The 18,199-nt window shown below is 52.9% G+C and overlaps 1 protein-coding gene across 1 annotated transcript in view; it reads left to right on the forward strand.

Moving 5' to 3' along the window:
* Positions 1 to 17,900, forward strand: part of ulk2 (unc-51 like autophagy activating kinase 2) — a 40,035-nt gene extending 22,135 nt beyond the window's left edge. The window contains exons 9-27 of the mRNA XM_064303256.1: positions 29 to 87; positions 1,879 to 1,961; positions 2,173 to 2,223; positions 2,322 to 2,410; positions 2,667 to 2,838; positions 3,303 to 3,363; positions 6,308 to 6,463; positions 7,207 to 7,483; positions 7,852 to 7,925; positions 8,765 to 9,080; positions 9,187 to 9,377; positions 10,180 to 10,286; positions 10,802 to 10,921; positions 11,731 to 11,942; positions 12,077 to 12,255; positions 12,580 to 12,698; positions 13,614 to 13,771; positions 14,596 to 14,731; positions 15,544 to 17,900. Of these exons, the coding sequence (XP_064159326.1) occupies positions 29 to 87; positions 1,879 to 1,961; positions 2,173 to 2,223; positions 2,322 to 2,410; positions 2,667 to 2,838; positions 3,303 to 3,363; positions 6,308 to 6,463; positions 7,207 to 7,483; positions 7,852 to 7,925; positions 8,765 to 9,080; positions 9,187 to 9,377; positions 10,180 to 10,286; positions 10,802 to 10,921; positions 11,731 to 11,942; positions 12,077 to 12,255; positions 12,580 to 12,698; positions 13,614 to 13,771; positions 14,596 to 14,731; positions 15,544 to 15,608 (2,625 nt within the window). The 3' untranslated portion in view covers positions 15,609 to 17,900. The remainder of the gene's footprint in view (positions 1 to 28; positions 88 to 1,878; positions 1,962 to 2,172; positions 2,224 to 2,321; positions 2,411 to 2,666; positions 2,839 to 3,302; positions 3,364 to 6,307; positions 6,464 to 7,206; positions 7,484 to 7,851; positions 7,926 to 8,764; positions 9,081 to 9,186; positions 9,378 to 10,179; positions 10,287 to 10,801; positions 10,922 to 11,730; positions 11,943 to 12,076; positions 12,256 to 12,579; positions 12,699 to 13,613; positions 13,772 to 14,595; positions 14,732 to 15,543) is intronic.
* The last annotated feature ends 299 nt before the right edge of the window (positions 17,901 to 18,199 follow it).

Below are 18,199 nucleotides of genomic sequence, written 5' to 3' on the forward strand. Positions count from 1 at the left end.
CCTCCGCTCACCGTGCGCTTCGTTTCAGGCCAACAGCCCGCAGGATCTGCGCATGTTTTACGAGAAGAACAAGACGCTGGAGCCAAGGTAACATTGAGCCTCCTGCACCTGCATCTAACACTGCAGCTAACACACACTGCATCTAACACTGCAGCTACACCTGCATCTAACACACACTGCATCTAACACTGCAGCTACACCTGCATCTAACACACACTGCATCTAACACTGCAGCTACACCTGCATCTAACACACTGCAGCTAACACTGCAGCTACACACACTGCATCTAACACTGCAGCTAACACTGCAGCTACACACACTGCAGCTAACACTGCAGCTACACACACTGCATCTAACACTGCAGCTAACACACACTGCATCTAACACTGCAGCTACACCTGCATCTAACACTGCAGCTAACACACACTGCATGTAACACTGCAGCTACACCTGCATCTAACACACACTGCATCTAACACTGCAGCTAACACACACTGCATCTAACACTGCAGCTACACCTGCTGCTAACACACACTGCATCTAACACTGCAGCTACACCTGCTTCTAACACACACTGCATCTAACACTGCAGCTACACCTGCATCTAACACACACTGCATCTAACACTGCAGCTACACCTGCTTCTAACACACACTGCATCTAACACTGCAGCTACACCTGCATCTAACACACACTGCATCTAACGCTGCAGCTACACCTGCATCTACCACACACTGCATCTAACACTGCAGCTACACCTGCATCTAACACACATAGCATTTAACGCTGCAGCTACACCTGCATCTAACACACACTGCATCTAACACTGCAGCTACACCTGCATCTAACACACACTGCAGCTACACCTGCATCTAACACACGCTGCAGCTAACACTGCATCTAACACACACTGCAGCTAAAACTGCAGCTACACCTGCATCCAACACACACTGCATCTAACACTGCAGCTACACCTGCATCTAACACTGCAGCTAACACTGCATCTAACACTGCAGCTAAGACTGCATCTCACTTCTTAGACCTCCACCAAACAACTGTATACTTGTACATTGAACGTGTACCTACTCTTGTACCTAACAACTATACCTGCACTTAACACCCACACTTGTGCCATAAATCTACACGGGCAAAGACTGCCTCACAGTGGTGAATCTGCAGAGGGCCACTGCTGGGCAGTGGAGTGGTTAGTGTGGAGGCCAGTAAATGTCACCCAGTTAGCCTCAGGTCACTGGACGTCAGAGCCGTGGATTAGAAGGGAAGGTCCTTGCGTTAGCGCTTGTGTTAGCGCTGGCATTAGTGCTTATGTTAGTGCCTGTGTTAGCACTGATGTTTGCGCTTGTGTTAGTGCTTGTGTTAGTGCTTGTGTTAGTGCTTGTGTTAGCGCTTGTGTTAGTGCTTGTGTTAGCACTTGTGTTAGCGCTTGTGTTAGTGCCTGTGTTAGCGCTTGTGTTAGCGCTTGTGTTAGTGCTTATGTTAGTGCCTGTGTTAGCACTGGTGTTTGCGCTTGTGTTAGTGCTTGTGTTAGTGCTTGTGTTAGCGCTTGTGTTAGTGCTTGTGTTAGTGCTTGTGTTAGCGCTTGTGTTAGCGCTTGTGTTAGTGCTTGTGTTTGCGCTTGTGTTAGTGCTTGTGTTAGTGCTTGTGTTAGCGCTTGTGTTAGTGCTTGTGTTAGCGCTTGTGTTAGTGCTTGTGTTAGTGCCTGTGTTAGCACTTGTGTTAGCAATGTTGTTAGCGCTTGTGTTAGCGCTGGCGTTAGTGCTTATGTTAGTGCCTGTGTTAGCGCTTGTGTTAGCGCTTGCATTAGCACTTGTAGTGCTAGGCTGTCACATCTGAGCCTGCGTTTGTGTTCGCTATCCCAGCATTCCGAGGGAGACCTCTCCGCACCTGTGCGACCTGCTCCTGGGCCTGCTGCAGAGGAACCAGAAGGACCGCATGGATTTCGGTCAGTGCGCCTCGACGGGCCGTCCCGTTTGGGTCATTGCATTTCAGAGTGACATAAAAACAGCCGTCTGCTAATAAATGCGATTGCGGCCGTGTTCTTCACACGCTGAAGTTCAGCGGCAAATTCATAAGCGCAGTAACAGCGATAGCATTAACGCTGAAAACAGTCATAATATTAATATAATGTTAATGTTGTTTTTTGTTTTGTGCAGACGCATTTTTCAGCCACCCTTTCCTGGATCCAGCGTCAACTATTAAGAAATGTAAGTGGAGGAAAGGGAATTGAATGTGTTCATGTTACTGTGAAGGGTTTGCCGATGCTCTAGTTTTTGAATGTGGCGATGTGTGTCTGTTTCTGCAGCTTGCCCAGTGCCTGTTCCCAGCTGTCCCGGCTCCGTGTTGGACAGTACCTGTGGCAGCTCCCCCTCCTGCCGATACGTCTCCCCCCCAGTGAGTACCTGCTTCACCCTCCACTACAGGAAGACAGAGCCACAGCTACAGAAACACACAGCTACAGGAACACACAGTTAGAAAAACACGGAGCTACAGGAAGACAGAGCTACAGTGAAGTTTTAAGGAAACACAAGAATGATAGGGACGTTCAGTAGTAAGTGTGGTATTTTATTCATAATAAAATGCCATTAATGTTGCTCAGAGGGGCCAGCCATAGGTAGAATCTTTCTAATGCCCCACCCCCCCACCCCAGTCCCTGCCCGACATGCAGACTCTGCCCGAGGACGTGCTGGCCTCGCCCCCCCTCGGGCCCCCAAACTACCTGCAGCTCTCCAAGGAGTCCGGCGGCAGCACCAGCAGCAAGAACTCCTCCTGCGACACGGACGACTTCGTGCTGGTGCCCCACCTCTCCGGAGAGCAGTCCTGTAAGTGTGTGTGTGTGTGTGTGTGTGTGTGTGTGTGCACGAGTGTGTGAGGTGTGTGTGTGTGTACGCGCGAGTGTGTGTGTGTGTGTGTGTTTGAGTGTGTGTGTGTGTACGCGCAAGTGTGTGTGAGTGTGTGTGTGTGTGCACGAGCGTGTGTGTGTGTGAGTCCGTGTGCACGTGTGTGTGTGTGTGTGTGGTGTGCGCGCGTGAGTGTGTGTGTGTATGCGCGAGTGTGTGTGAGTCTGTGTGTGTGTACACGTGAGTGTGTGTGTGTGTGTGTGTGCGTGCACGCGCGAGTGTGTGTGTGTGCGCGCGAGTGTGTGTGAGTGTGTGTGCGCGAGTGTGTGTGTGCGTTCAGTCTGCAGCTTGCTGCTGCGTGTGTTCAGTATGCGTTCAGTCTTTGCTGCATATGACGGCTGTGTTTGTGTCTCAGTGGGGTTTCACTTCCTGTCTCTGTGTCTCAGATGACCTGCCGTTAGGGGCCACAGGCAGACGACCTTCCAGCGAGTTCCTCATGTGTGGAGGGTGAGTGACAGCAGAGAGACCGCTACCGCTAGTGTAAACGCTGTCTGACTCACACGCACTCACACGTGCTGTATACATGTGTATGCATCCACACAGGCACACACACGCACTCACACGTGCTGTATACATGTGTATGCACACACACACACACACACACACTCACGTGCTGTATACATGTGTATGCACACACACACACACACACACACTCACGTGCTGTATACATGTGTATGCACCCTCACAGGCACACACACACACACACACTCACGTGCTGTATACATGTGTATGCACCCTCACAGGCACACACACACACTCACACGTGCTGTATACATGTGTATGCACCCTCACAGGCACACACACACACTCACGTGCTGTATACATGTGTATGCACGCACACAGGCACACACACACACACACTCACGTGCTGTATACATGTGTATGCACGCACACAGGCACACACACACACACACACACACTCACGTGCTGTATGCATGTGTATGCACCCTCACAGGCAACACGTGCACACACACTCACGTGCTGTATGCATGTGTATGCACCCTCACAGGCACACACCAACACGTGCACACACACATGCACGTACGCACACATACTCACGTGCACACACACATGCACGTACGCACACATACTCACGTACACAAACACATGCATGTACGCACACATACTCACGTACACAAACACATGCATGTACGCACACACATACGTACCCACACACACACACACATACACACACACATGCATGTGCACACGCGCACGCGCACACACACACACGCTTGCGTAGTTTATTTAGCGTCTGATGTATGCTGGATTAATTGGCGTTCGTATCTGAGAGGGATTACGTTGTCTGGTCAATGCCATCTGTCCCAGCATTCCCTGGGTCCCCGAGCGCTGGTGGTCAGGATCAGCTCAGCTCCCATCCCTCTCTTCACACCCATCCCGCTCCGCTGATCCCAGATCAGTCCCCGCCTGGGGCTGACCCCACACCTGCTCAAAGCCACTTCCTGTTACTGCCATGCCTTCCCCAAGCCACTTCCTGTTACAGTCGTCTTTAAATAACCTACAGAAAGAGAGAACAGTACACCTCATGTATGCGCTTATATATATTTACATATGAACAGAAGGTAGAAAGAGGAAAAGTATGAGGAAAGATAAATGGAGAAGTAGAAAAGGTTACTCTCCTAGTACTCATATGTAAATATGTATACCTGTCTTCCCTTCCCCCCCCAATACTGTCTCTCTCTTGTTGTGAGAGGAGTGTGGGGACATGCTCCTTGGGGGGTACAGTCAGGGTAGATGGCGGGGGGTGGGGGGTGGTCACCCATGTTGTTCCCACCAATCCCAGCACTTTCTGGCTGCTGCCCCCCCCCACCTCCCCCCCGCTGCTCCTGAGACAAAGGAAAACACGCAGACCTGTCATAAATATCCACTCACCTTTCATGCTCCTGCTCTCTGCCCTGTAAACCCTGCCCAACACAGCCCTGACCCTAATAACTGACCCCTCAACACCCCCCCCCCCTCCCCCTCCCCGGATACAGCCCTGACCCCAATAAGTGCCTCCCCCCCCATCCCCCAGATACAGCCCTGACCCAATAACTACCCCCCCGCCGCTCGTTCTTCAACACTGTTCAAAGGTGTGTTTTTATTGCACGACAGCCTCTTGTGCTGAGGTCACTGTGCTACTGCTGCGCGTTTCCCACAGCCTCAGAAAACCAGCTCTGAGTGAGAGTGTGCGCGTGTGCTTAGCGTGATCTGTGAGCATTTCAGCGTACGCTTAGCGTGTTCTGTGACCATGTTAGGGTGTGTGCTAAGCGTGTTCTGGGTATTTTAGTGTAAGTGCATCCTTAGCGTGAGTATTTTAGTGTAAGCGTGTTCTGTGAGCATGTTAGTGTTAGCATGTTCTTGGCCTGCTCTGTGAGCATTTTGGTGTTAGCATGCGGTTAGCATGTTCTGTGACCATGTTAGGGCTTGTACTAAGCGTGTTCTGGGTATTTTAGTGTAAGTGCATCCTTAGCATGTTCCGTGAGTATTTTAGTGTAAGCGTGTTCTGTGAGAATGTCAGTGTGTGCGCTTAGCGTGTTCTGTGAGTGTGTTAGTGTGCGCTTAGCGTGCTCTGTGAGCACTTACGTGAGTCAGAATCAAACAAAGGAGCTGAGTCTGTCTCCGTGTTCTGCTCAGCCCTCATACCTCACGTGTAACCTCTCCCCACCCCTCACCCCCCTCCTTTCTCCACCCTGTTACATAACTCCCTCCCGACGGGGCCTTTGTTTCGTCCTCCCCCGGCCCCCTCTTCACCTCCCTGCGCCCCCCCTAGCCCACGCCCCCACCCCCCCACCCCCCCCCAGCTGAGCACAAGACTTCTGCCCCGAGACATTCTGTTCCTCAGCTCAGAACAACAAAGAAGTGTGACCGAGCTGCGCTCTGTTTGCCTGGCCCTGCGGAGGGGGGGCGGGGGATGGGGGAGGAGCCGGGGCCTGGCCATTGGCCCGCCCGGGGGCTCTGCCGACTCCTCCCGCGGCTCCTCCGATTGGCCGGCTCGCGGTGTGTTTACAGGCACACGCCCCTCCCCTCCTGGTCCGAGCTGCTGGCTCTGCCTCGTGGCCGGGTCAGCGTTCAGTTATGTTTTCGGCTGTTTTTGGAGAGAAGAAGAAGAAGAAGAAGAAGTAGAGGGCCTCCTCTCTCTGTCACAACAAAGAGCTTCTGGAACATTCTGCTCTGAACTCCGAAACCCCGCTCAGGCTGAGGGGGAGGAAGGTTTTAAAGAAGGGGATTGTCTTCAGGACAGAAGGGAATAAAGAAACGGTGCGCGATTAGTCACGCAGACCGCAGATTTTTCGGAGGACTGTTCTGGTGCGACGCCCGGCAGCCGCGCAGCTCTTTGTTCCGATTGGCCGCTCGGCCGGATCTCACGCGTCCCGTCTCCCCCGTCCAGGCAGCCGCCGCCGCCGCCGCACGCCGGCCAGACGCCGGCGGTGTCCCCGCGCGCGGAGACCACGCCCATCCCGGTGCCCACCCAGGTGCGCAACTACCAGCGGATCAAGCAGAACCTGTCCAGCAGCCCCAGCCCCACGCAGTACGGCTCCCCCAGGTAACACTGCGCGACGCTACGCTACGCGACACAACACTACGCTGCGCGACACGACGCTATGCTACGCGACTCTACGGTACGCTACGCTACGCTACACGACACAACGCTGCGCTACGCGACGCTACACAGCGCTATGCTGCGCTACGCGAGCCGTGCGCGAGCGATTACAGCAGCGGCGCGAGGTCAGGCGGGGACGCCGGCTCCTGTTTGTACCGCTCGTTCGCTCGTAGGTCCGTTTGAAAGCTGAGGGTGAGACGGTACGTTGTGTGCAGGTTGTAGGTTTTTTTGTTTTGTAGAGCAGTGTTGTTTTGTTGAAATGCTGTTGCTCTTAACAACAGCGTTGTGTGTGTTTGTGAGTATGTGTGTGTATGTGTGTGACTGTGTGTATGAGCGCGTGTGTGTGTTTGTGTGTGTGTGCATGCGTGAGTGTGTGTGTTTGCGTGTGTGTGCATGCGTGAGTGTGTGTGTGTGTGAGTGTGTGTGTGTGTTTGTGTGTGTGTGTATGCGTGAGTGTGTATGTTTGCGTGTGTGTGCATGCGTGAGTGTGTATGTGTGTGTGTGAGTGTGTGTGTGTGTGGGAGTGTGAGTGTGTGTGTGTGTGTGTGTGTGGGAGTTTGTGTGTGTGTTTCCTCTGCCAGGGTGATGCTGCTATGGTGTGGCATTTTGTATGATGTCACGGCGTGGCGTGTGATGTCGTAGCGCCGCGGTGTGTGATGTGACGGTGCGGTGCGCTGGTTCCGCAGGTCCGGTACGGTGCGCCGGTCCAACACCAGCCCCATGGGCTTCCCCAAGGCGGGCTCCGGGTCGCCCAGCTCGGCTGAGGGGGCCCAAACACTGGGCCGGCGCCTCTCCACCGGCTCCTCCCGCCCCTACTCCCCCTCCCCCCTGGGTGAGCGCGCGCCCGTCTGTCTGTCCGTCTGTCTGTCTGCCTGTTCATCTGTCTGTCTGTCTGTCTGCCTGTTCATCTGCCTGTCTGTCTGTGTGTCTGTCTGTCTGTCCCAGCTGTCTGTGTGTCTGTCTGTCTGTCTGTTCATCTGTCTGTCTGTCAATCTGCCTGTTCATCTGTCTGTCTGTCGTCATCGGCTCTTAAGCTTGGCTGTCTGTGACTCTAGGCTGTCTGTGGCTGTAGGCCGTCTGACTCTAGGCTGTCTGTGGCTCTAAGCTGTCTGTGACTCTCGGCTGTCTGTAGCCCTAAGCTGTTTGTGGCTCTAGGCTGTCTGTAGTTCTGAGCTGTCTGTGGCTCTAGGCTGTCTGTAGCTGTAGGCTGTCTGTGATTCTCAATTGTCTGTGGCTCTAAGCTGTCTGTGACTCTAGGCTGTCTGTGGCTCTAAGCTAGGCTGTCTGTGGTTCTAAGCTGTCTGTGACTCTCGGCTGTCTGTGTGTCACAGTTGGCCCATTCCCAGAGGCAGCTGTCCAGTGCTGCTGTGGCACATCTCAGGCTGGCGAACCCAGCTCACTGGAGGTGAGACTCGCCCCCACCGCACCACACAACCACAGACATCCCCACCGCACACACACACACACCACATCACACACACACACACACACTCACACACAAACACGCTGTATTCAACAAAACGACACTTTCTTCCTGCAAAACAAGAGACCTACAAACACGCTCAAATACTTCTGCTTTGTTTCCTGCATGCAGTGGGGCAGACTGTGCGCACAGCATACCGTCTCACTCTTAGCTTTTGTCCTGAACTACATGCATAAGCTCGCGAAAACAGGAACTTGTGGCCCCTTTTGAACTTTGCCTTTGTTTTAGTCTTTAACGTGTTGATCTGTAGTGCCATCTAGTGGCAGCATTGCACACGTTCTGTTCCACAGTCAATGAGGGGACAATGAGCAGTGAGACCAGAATGTTGTCTCTACATGTTCCTTCAGATGTTTATCGGTGCAGTCATGTTTTTAAATGGTGATGTAATGATTGATTTTTTTGGCCAGGTGTTGAGTGGTGATTGGTCAGGTATTTAGCTGGCATTTTGTTGTGCAATAATTGGGTGTTGGATTACGTAATGATTGGTTATACATTTTGTAATGGCTAGTGATTGACTAAGTAATGGTCGATTATCATTTAGTTAAGGACCAGTTATTGGGTAGATAATGATGGCTTAGTTGATATTAGTTGTGTCGTGATGTATTATCGGCCACGTCATGGATCATTACTGGTTGTGTAGTCATACTATGGAGAGCAGTGTAATGTGGAAAAGAGGACATTATTGTTGATGGATATTGGTTGTTTCTTAGCACAGCTGAGATGAGTGGTTATTGTGATTACTGGGTGTGATTGATGTGTAGTTTTCCCTGCTCACCCCCCCCCCCCCCTCCTCCCACAGGGTCCCCTGGCCCCCCCTCCCAGTTGCTAGGAGCCCGGCTGCACAGCGCCCCCACCCTGACGGAAGTCTACCACAAGCAGAAGCTGCAGAAGCAGCTGTCGGACCCCGTGTACCCGATCCAGCCCTCCAGCTCCGCCTACCCCAGCAGCCACTCCCCCCAGCTGGGCCGGCCCGGCAGCCTGGGCACCTCCCCCACCAAGCACCTGGGCTCCTCCCCCCGCTCCTCCGATTGGCTGCAGAAGTCCCCGCTGCCCACCATCATCGGCTCTCCCACTAAGGTGCGTCGCGCGGTCTCCGCGGAGACGGCCCGTTTCGCGTCCCGCCGCCCGATTGGCTCTGTCGCTGACCTGGGCGCGCCCTCTCGCGTTTTTGGGTTCCCCGCAGACGACGGCGCCTTTCAAGATCCCCAAAACGCAGGCGTCCTGCAACCTGATGGCCCTGGCGTCCCAGCAGGGCCTGGCGGACAGCCCCGCCAGAACCCTGGGAGAGTCCCGGGACCTCTGCGCCCACCACTGCACCCCGTACCCCAGCGCGCGCCAGGCCACCCCCGAGCCAAGCAGGACCACCTTCGGCCGGTGAGCACCAGCGCCCCTGCGCTACTGTGTGACCCCAATACTGTGCTTTGTGACTCCAATACTCTACTGAGTGACCCCAGTACTCTGCTGTGTGACCCCAATACTGTGCTGTGTGACCCAATACTCTACTGAGTGACTCCAGTACTCTACTGTGTGACCTCAATACTGTGGTGTGTGACCCCAATACTGTACTGTGTGACCCAATACTCTACTGAGTGACCCCAATACTCTACTGAGTGACCCAATACTCTACTGAGTGACCCCAATACTCTACTGAGTGACCCCAATACTCTACTGAGTGACCCCAGTACTGTGCTGTGTGACCCCAATACTCTACTGAGTGACCCCAATACTCTACTGTGTGACCCCAATACTCTACTGTGTGACCCCAATACTCTACTGAGTGACCCCAATACTCTACTGTGTGACCCCAATACTCTACTGAGTGACCCCAATACTCTACTGTGTGACCCCAATACTCTACTGAGTAACTCCAGTACTGTGCTGTGTGACCCCAATACTCTACTGAGTGACCCCAATACTCTACTGTGTGACTCTAGTACTCTACTGTGTGACCCCAATACTCTACTGTGTGACTCTAGTACTCTATTGTGTGACCCCAATACTCTGCTGTGTGACCCCAGAACTAGACTGCCTGCTGTGTGACTACACTGTCTAACCAACAGCTGAACCCCACTGTGCTGCAACCTGCCCTCCCTCTCTCATCCACCTTTCATGACAGAGCGTCGTTCTCTCTCACTCTGTCTGTCTCTCACCCCCCTCTTTTCCCTGTGCCTTGCAGGTCGGTCAGCACGGGTCGTCTCTCCGAGCCGGTGAGGATCTCCCTGGGGGGTCAGCCCTACCAGGGCAGCACCGACAGCCTGAACACTGAGAGGCCCATGGACACAGGTACAGCCCCGCCCCCTCCGCCTCTTTCACCAGGGCCCCGCCCTCTTCCTGCTTCGCATACCCCGCTTCCTGTTTTACAGGAGCCCCGCCTCCTCCGCCTCTTTAACCAGAGCCCCTCTCTCTTCCTGTTTTACATACCCCCCTCTTCCTTTTCTACAAGAGCCCCTCCCTCTTCCTGTTTCACATACCCCCCTCTTCCTTTTCTACAAGAGCCCCTCCCTCTTCCTGTTTCACATACCCCCCTCTTCCTTTTCTACAGAGCCCCTCCCTCTTCCTGTTTCACATACCCCTCCCTCCTTTCTACAAGAGCCCCGCCCTCTTCCTGTTTCACATAGCCCCTCTTCCTGATTCCTCTAGCTAGGCTCAATGCAGTATATTCAAACTTTACGATAGCCAACCAGACAAAAGCGGCCAGATTAGTGTGCTGCGCGAGAGCTTTTGATTAACCGCGTGCATGTGATCTGGCGAGCTGATTGGCTGGGAGCTGGTGAGTGACGGCTGCGTGTGCTCCCCAGCCCCTGCAGGGATCGGTGGGGCGAGCCCTCGCACCGTGCTGTTCACCGTGGGGTCTCCCCCAAAGTGCAGCACCCCGCCCACCTGCAGTCACCTGGGCTCCCGGCCACGCACCACCTCAGGTCAGTCAATATGTGACTGTGTCAGTGTTAGAGTCAGTACGTGACTGTGTCAGTGTTGGACTGCCAGTATGTGACTGTGTCAGTGTTAGTGTTAGTATGTGGCTGTGTCAGTGTTAGAGAGTCAGTACGTGACTGTGTCAGTGTTGGACTGTCAGTACGTGACTCTGTCAGTGTTAGAGTCAGTATGTGGCTGTGTCAGTGTTAGTTTAGTATGTGGCTGTGTCAGTGTTAGAGTGTCAGTATGTTACTGTGTCAGTGTTACAGTGTCAGTACGTGACTGTGTCAGTGTTAGAGTCAGTATGTGACTGTGTCAGTGTTAGTGTTAGTATGTGGCTGTGTCAGTGTTAGAGTGTCAGTACGTGACTGTGTCAGTGTTAGAGTCAGTATGTGACTGTGTCAGTGTTAGAGTGTCAGTACGTGACTGTGTCAGTGTTAGAGTCAGTATGTGACTGTGTCAGTGTTACAGTGTCAGTACGTGACTGTGTCAGTGTTAGAGTCAGTATGTGACTGTGTCAGTGTTGGTGTCAGTATGTGACGTTAGCGTGAGTCAGTACATGACTGTGTCAGTGTTACAGTGTCAGTACGTGACTGTGTCAGTGCTAGAGTCAGTATGTGACTGTGTCAGTGTTAGAGTGTCAGTATGTGACTGTGTCAGTGTTAGAGTCAGTACATGACTGTGTCAGTGTTGGACTGTCAGTACGTGACTGTGTCAGTGTTGGACTGTCAGTACGTGACTGTGTCAGTGTTGGACTGTCAGTATGTGACTGTGTCATGGCTGTACTGACGCTCTCTGTCCTCTGTGTGTGCAGTGGGGTCCAGCAGCTCTGCAGGGTCTCTGTGCTCCACCAGTGGGCGTGTGTATATGGGGTCCCCGCCCAGCATGGCCATAGGCTCCTCCCCCCCTGGCGCGGAGGCGGGGCCCAGCAGCCTGCGCTACGTCCCCTACGGCACCTCCCCCCCCAGCCTGGACGGCTTCATCACGTTCGAGGCCCCTGAACTACCCGAGGAAACGCTCATGGAGGTAAGCTGGGAGAACCCCCTGCTGGTGGCTATTTGTTACTGTGCCCGCAAGGGAGTGCCTTGGGTCTGTGAGTTAGCGGTGGGTCATCCAGGCCAGCAGGGGGTGCCTGACTGCAGGGTTGTGTGTTTGGGCAGCGGGAGCACACGGACACGCTGATGCACCTGCGCATGATGCTGTCCTTCACCGACGGCGTGCTGGAGATCGCCGCGGTGCGGGCGGGCGGGGCAGATCTGGGCGTGTCCGCCGCCTCTCTCTACCCCCCTCAGGACAGCGTGGTGGTGGACCAGATCAGCCAGCTCAGCAGGGAGTGGGGGTAGGTGTGCTCTGTTTTATTATGCTTTTCTACTGTGAAAGAAGCAGGAGTGAGTGTGCGCTCTGCTGCCCCCTACAGGCAGGAGGACCCGCTCAGTTTTACTCTGCTTTTTAATTGTGACTGAAGCAGGAGTGAGTGTGCGCTCTGCTGCCCCCTATAGGCAGGAGGAGCCGCTCAGTATTACTCTGCTTTTTAATTGTGACTGAAGCAGGAGTGAGCGTGCCCTCTGCTGCCCCCTACAGGCAGGAGGACCCGCTCAGTTTTACTCTGCTTTTTTACTGCGACTGAAGCAGGAGTGAGTGTGCGCTCTGCTGCCCCCTACAGGCAGGTGGAGCAGTTGGTGCTGTATATGAAGGCTGCCCAGCTCCTGGCCTCCTCCCTGCACCTGGCCAAGGCCCAGATAAAATCCGCCAAACTCAACCCCTCCACCGCCGTCAAACAAGGTGAGTCTGAGTCTGAACGAGCGTGTAGCGTGTAGCGTGTAGCGTGTGACTCTGACTTTGTCCTTGCAGTGTTGTTCAGTCTGAACGAGCGTGTTGCGTGTAGCGTGTAGCGTGTGACTCTGACTTTGTCCTTGCAGTGTTGTTCAGTCTGAATGAGCGTGATGCGCGTAGCGTGTAGCATGTAACTCTGACTTTGTCCTTGCAGTGTTGTTCAGTCTGAATGAGCGTGATGCGTGTAGCGTGTAGCATGTAACTCTGACTTTGTCCCTGCAGTGTTGTTCAGTCTGAACGAGCGTGATGCGTGTAGCGTGTAGCGTGTAGCGTGTGACTCTGACTTTGTCCTTGCAGTGTTGTTCAGTCTGAACGAGCGTGATGCGTGTAGCGTGTAGCGTGTGACTCTGACTTTGTCCTTGCAGTGTTGTTCAGTCTGAATGAGCGTGATGCGTGTAGCGTGTAACTCTGACTTTGTCCTTGCAGTGTTGTTCAGTCTGAATGAGCGTGATGCGTGATGCGTGTAGCGTGTAACTCTGACTTTGTCCTTGCAGTGTTGTTCAGTCTGAATGAGCGTGATGCGTGTAGCGTGTAGCATGTAACTCTGACTTTGTCCTTGCAGTGTTGTTCAGTCTGAATGAGCGTGATGCGTGTAGCGTGTGACTCTGACTTTGTCCTTGCAGTGTTGTTCAGTCTGAATGAGCGTGTAGCGTGTAGCGTGTAACTATGACGCTGTGTCCCTGCAGTGGTGCGGAGCCTGAACGGGCGTGTGACGTGTTGCGTGTTGCGTGTTGAGTGTAGCGCGTAGCGTGTAGCGCGTAACTCTGACGCTGTGTCCCTGCAGTGGTGCGCAGCCTGAACGAGCGTGTGACGTGTTGCGCGTAGTGTGTAGCGTGTAGCGCGTAACTCTGACTCTCCCTGCAGTGGTGCGCAGCCTGAACGAGCGCTATAAGAGCTGCATCTCTCTGTGCCGGCGCCTGACGGACCGCCTGCAGCACTTCTTCTCCGATAAGCAGCGCTTCGTGGACGAGATCAACAGTGTGACAGCCGAGAAACTCATCTACAACCACGCTGTGGAGATGGTGAGTCACACACACACCCTATCTGAGATACACAGGCACTCACACACACACACACTCACACACTCTCATACACGCACACACACCCACACTCAAACACACACGCTCAATCACACAATCACACACACACTCTCAGACACTCACACACACACTCTCACACATGCACTCACACACACACACACTTCAACACCACAACACACACACCACACACACACTCTCAATCACACAATCACACACACACTCTCAGACACTCACACACACTCTCACACACGCACACACACACACTCTCAGACACACACACACACACACTCTCAGACACTCACACACACTCTCACACACGCACAGACACACACATACACACACACACTCACACACACTCACACACTCTCAGACACACACACACACACACACACACTCTCAGACATTCAACTCTCACACACACACTCTCAGACACACACACACACACACACACACACACACACACACACTCTCAGACACACACACACACACACACACACACACTCTCAGACACTCACACACACACTCTCACACACACACAGACACACACACACACACACACTCTCAGACACTCACACACACACTCTCACACACACACACACACACACTCTCAGACACACACACACACTCTCACACACGCACAGACACACACAGACACACACACACACACACTCTCAGACACTCACACACTCTCACACACACACACACACACACACACACTCTCACAGACACACATACACACACATACACACACTCACGCTCATGCTGTTTGTTGCTGTGCTGTGCTGACTCCCACCCTCTCCCTGCAGGTGCAGACGGCGGCGCTGGATGAGATGTTCCAGCAGACGGAGGACATCGCCTTCCGCTACAACAAGGCCGCCATGCTGCTGGAGGGGCTGTCCAAGGTCCTGCAGGACCCGGCCGACATCGAGAACGTCAACAAGTGTGAGCGTCTCCCCAATCCCCCCCTCACGTCTAACACTGTGTGTGTGTGTGCGTGTGTGTCTATGTGTCTGTGTGTGTGTGTGTGTGTGTGTTAGGGCTGTCACAAAATATTTGAAGTTCGAAAACGATTCGAAAATCTTTTTTTTATAAACCACTACTTTGACGTGATTTTCTATGCACGCGCCACAAAGTTGATCTAAAATACGTTTTGTAAATGAGGCCCCAGATGTAGTAACCTAGTATGAAAGTTTACCGATGTCCTCTATTCTATTTTTGTGAATTATAGGCAAATGATATTCGAATATATTCAAACTCTAACTAATTACAAAAGCCAATTTTCGAACTCAATTTCTTGGCACTTTTGACAGCCTTAGTGTGTGTGTGTGTGTGTGTGTGTGTGTGAGTGCGTGTGTGTGCGTGCGTGTTTGTGTGTGTGTGTGTCTGTGTGTGTCTGTTTGTGTGTGTGTGTGTGTGTGTGTGTGTGCAGTCAATGCTTGGTTTGTGCTGTAATGTGCGGTCAGTGTGTGGTCTGTGCTGTAACGTGTGGTCAGTGTTTGGTCTGTACTGTAATGTGCGGTCAGTGTTTGGTCTGTGCTGTAATGTGCGGTCAGTGTTTGGTCTGTGCTGTAATGTGCGGTCAGCGTTTAGTCTGTGCTGCAATGTTGGTGTGCGTGCAGTCAAGACAGTGTTTGGTCTGTGCTGTAATGCGTGGTCATTGTTTGGTCTGTACTTTCCATGCGGTCAGTTGTTGGTCTGTACCCCGCTGTCTGTCTGCGCACACTGACCCCGCCTCTCTCGTGTCTGTTGTGCAGATAAAGCCAGTGTGGAGCGGCGGATCTCTGCACTCTGTTACTGCACTGTCACGCTGTACGAGTAGGCCACGCCCACAAGGGACCACCTGTCTGCTGTCACAGGGACCACGCCCTTACCTGAGCACCTGAACAACCGGAGGCACACCCCCACCCCCCCCCCCAGCCCTTCTCTCTTGTAGCAGTTGAAGCACTTTTCCTTTTTATTCTGTTGAGAAAAAAACAGTGTTATTCCCTTATGCCTCATGAACCGAGTGCAAAGCAGGAGAGACTCGCATATCCACAACCAAAGATGATGATGATGGTGACGAAGAAGAAAGAAAGCCAGACAAAATGACTGAACAAAAAGTCCAAATCAGATCACAAACCACTTGTGGGACTGTTAGGAAACTGAACTCTCCTACAGAACTCGCCCTGAGACTGTTCAGTTCTTAAAAGTGAAGCACAGTACAGCAAACATTATTATTCTTATTATTAATATTATTATTATATTCTTACTGTTGCAGTTATTTATTGGTTAGGGAAAACGCTTTTCCAGATGAGATAATCCTGTCTGTTGAACATTCAGTAATGAGTGGCAGATATTTTGAGTGAGCACATTTACATTCACATTTACCTACATCCACACAAACAAACTCATAATAGAAACTAACACACACACACACACACACACACAGGAATTTACACATGCATACATGCGCACAGACACACACAGCAGTGTAAAGAGCCTGTAGATGCGTAATTATCTTTTTTTTGCAGAAGCACTTTATGAACAGCGGCGGTTGGAAGCAGATTTCCATTTGGTAGTGAACACAAATTGAAGGTTGGCGGGTTAAACTGATGGGGTGTGGGGGGGGAGGGGGGGTGGAAGGAGACTCAATTAGTTTCCTGTACCACTGAGAGACTCCTCCCACTGAGGGACTCCTCCCACAGACAGACTCCTCCCAATGAGAGACTCCTCCAACAGACAGACTCCTCCCACTGAGAGACTCCTCCCACAGACAGACTCCTCCCACTGAGAGACTCCTCCCACAGACAGACTCCTCCCACTGAGAGTCTCCGTCCACTGACAGACTCCTCCTATTGATAGACTCCTCCCACTGACAGACTTCTCCCACTGAGAGACTCCTCCCACTGTCTGACTCCTCCCACTGAGAGACTCCTCGGACCCCGCCTCTGGACCTGGCTCGGCTCGGCTCGGCTCGGCTCGGCCTGGTTCTCCCTCGTTACTGTACTGGACTTCCGCGCCGCGTGCAGGGGCTGCCGGGCTCAAGCGGCGTCAGCAAAGCGGGCAATACGCAAGACGCCATCTCCCCGGCCTCGTCTTCCTCACACTGCAATCAGAGAGACTGCGGGGGGGCGGGGCACGTCACCGTCCCCGTCACCACGGAGACCGGATCACGTCACTGCCCCCCCGTCGCTACGGAGACCGGAGTACATCACGGCCCCCGTCGCCATGGAGACCGGAGTGCATCGCAACCCCCATCGGCGCGGCGGCGGAAGGGCACCGCGGCTCTCGTTACCACGGCAATGGTTCTGGCCTCTTAGAGCCGTCTGCTGCCGAGTCCAATCAGAAGTGGGGAAATTACTTGAGTAGTTTACCGAAGTTTCATTTTCTTAGAAAAACATAGACGTTTTTTAAAAAATGTTTATTAATAACTGTATCTAATTTTCAAGGAAAGTTGATGTTTGCAAAATGTAAATATTTGTATGTCGTGCATGTGATTTTTATTTGACCTTTTCCTGAATGAATGCGAGAGGCAAAGTGTGGGATAAGAGACAGGAAGTGATGTCAGCAGATGCTCCTGTGAAGCAGCACAAAACGTTCTTGTGCAGGGATTGGCCTGTTTTCACAAAGAGCCTCAGGGTAAGAGCACTGATCCAGGGTCAGTCTTCCCGTGTCCACGTCCGACTCCTGTCCCTTTAGAGCCAAAATGGCTGAACTGATCCTGGATCAGGCCTTTGTGAATAGGGGCCTTTGAGTTAGAGATCTGTTACTGCCACACTTTTCGCCTGCACACTGCCATGCCCCTGGGGGGGAGCTGGCAGTGCAATGAGAACTGCACTCCTGTATGAACTGTAGACCTGGAATGTTGACCAATGAAATCTTGAGTCCGTATGCTTCTTACCGAACGAGAAAAAGCCTTTTTCTGGTTTAATGCAGGCCTCCCCCTCACACTCGCCCCCAAACTTCTGCCGTGACCTCACCGTGGTCACAACAGTGCTAGTGTGACCTCACCGACAAGGTGTGTGATAGGCCAGCTCTCTAACCAATCAGAAGTGGTGCAGATCCAGCTGAAGGCCGTCCGTTTCTCTCTCTCTCTCTCTCTCTCTCTCTCTCTCCCTCCCTCCCTCCCTCCCATCTCTCTCTGTACATGTGTGAAAATCCCCTGCTGCTTAACAGCATAGCTGGGCCTTTCTCATTATGTCCAGCTTTTATTTTTAAATACTGAATTTCCGATTTCTTGAGCACTGCACCCTGACTGAAGCCTTTCGTACGCTGAGCGGGGACCTGACTGTCCTTCCCCATGAGGGCCACCGCCTCTGCAGCACCCCTACCCCCACCCCCACGCCCACGCCCACGCCCACACCCACCCCCTGTCACCTGTCACCTCCCACCTCCCGAGCAAACCATCGGTACTAAGCACACTTTATACCC

The sequence above is a fragment of the Anguilla rostrata genome, chromosome 12 (assembly GCF_018555375.3).
Source record: "Anguilla rostrata isolate EN2019 chromosome 12, ASM1855537v3, whole genome shotgun sequence".
In the NCBI taxonomy this organism is placed as follows: Eukaryota; Metazoa; Chordata; class Actinopteri; order Anguilliformes; family Anguillidae; genus Anguilla; species Anguilla rostrata.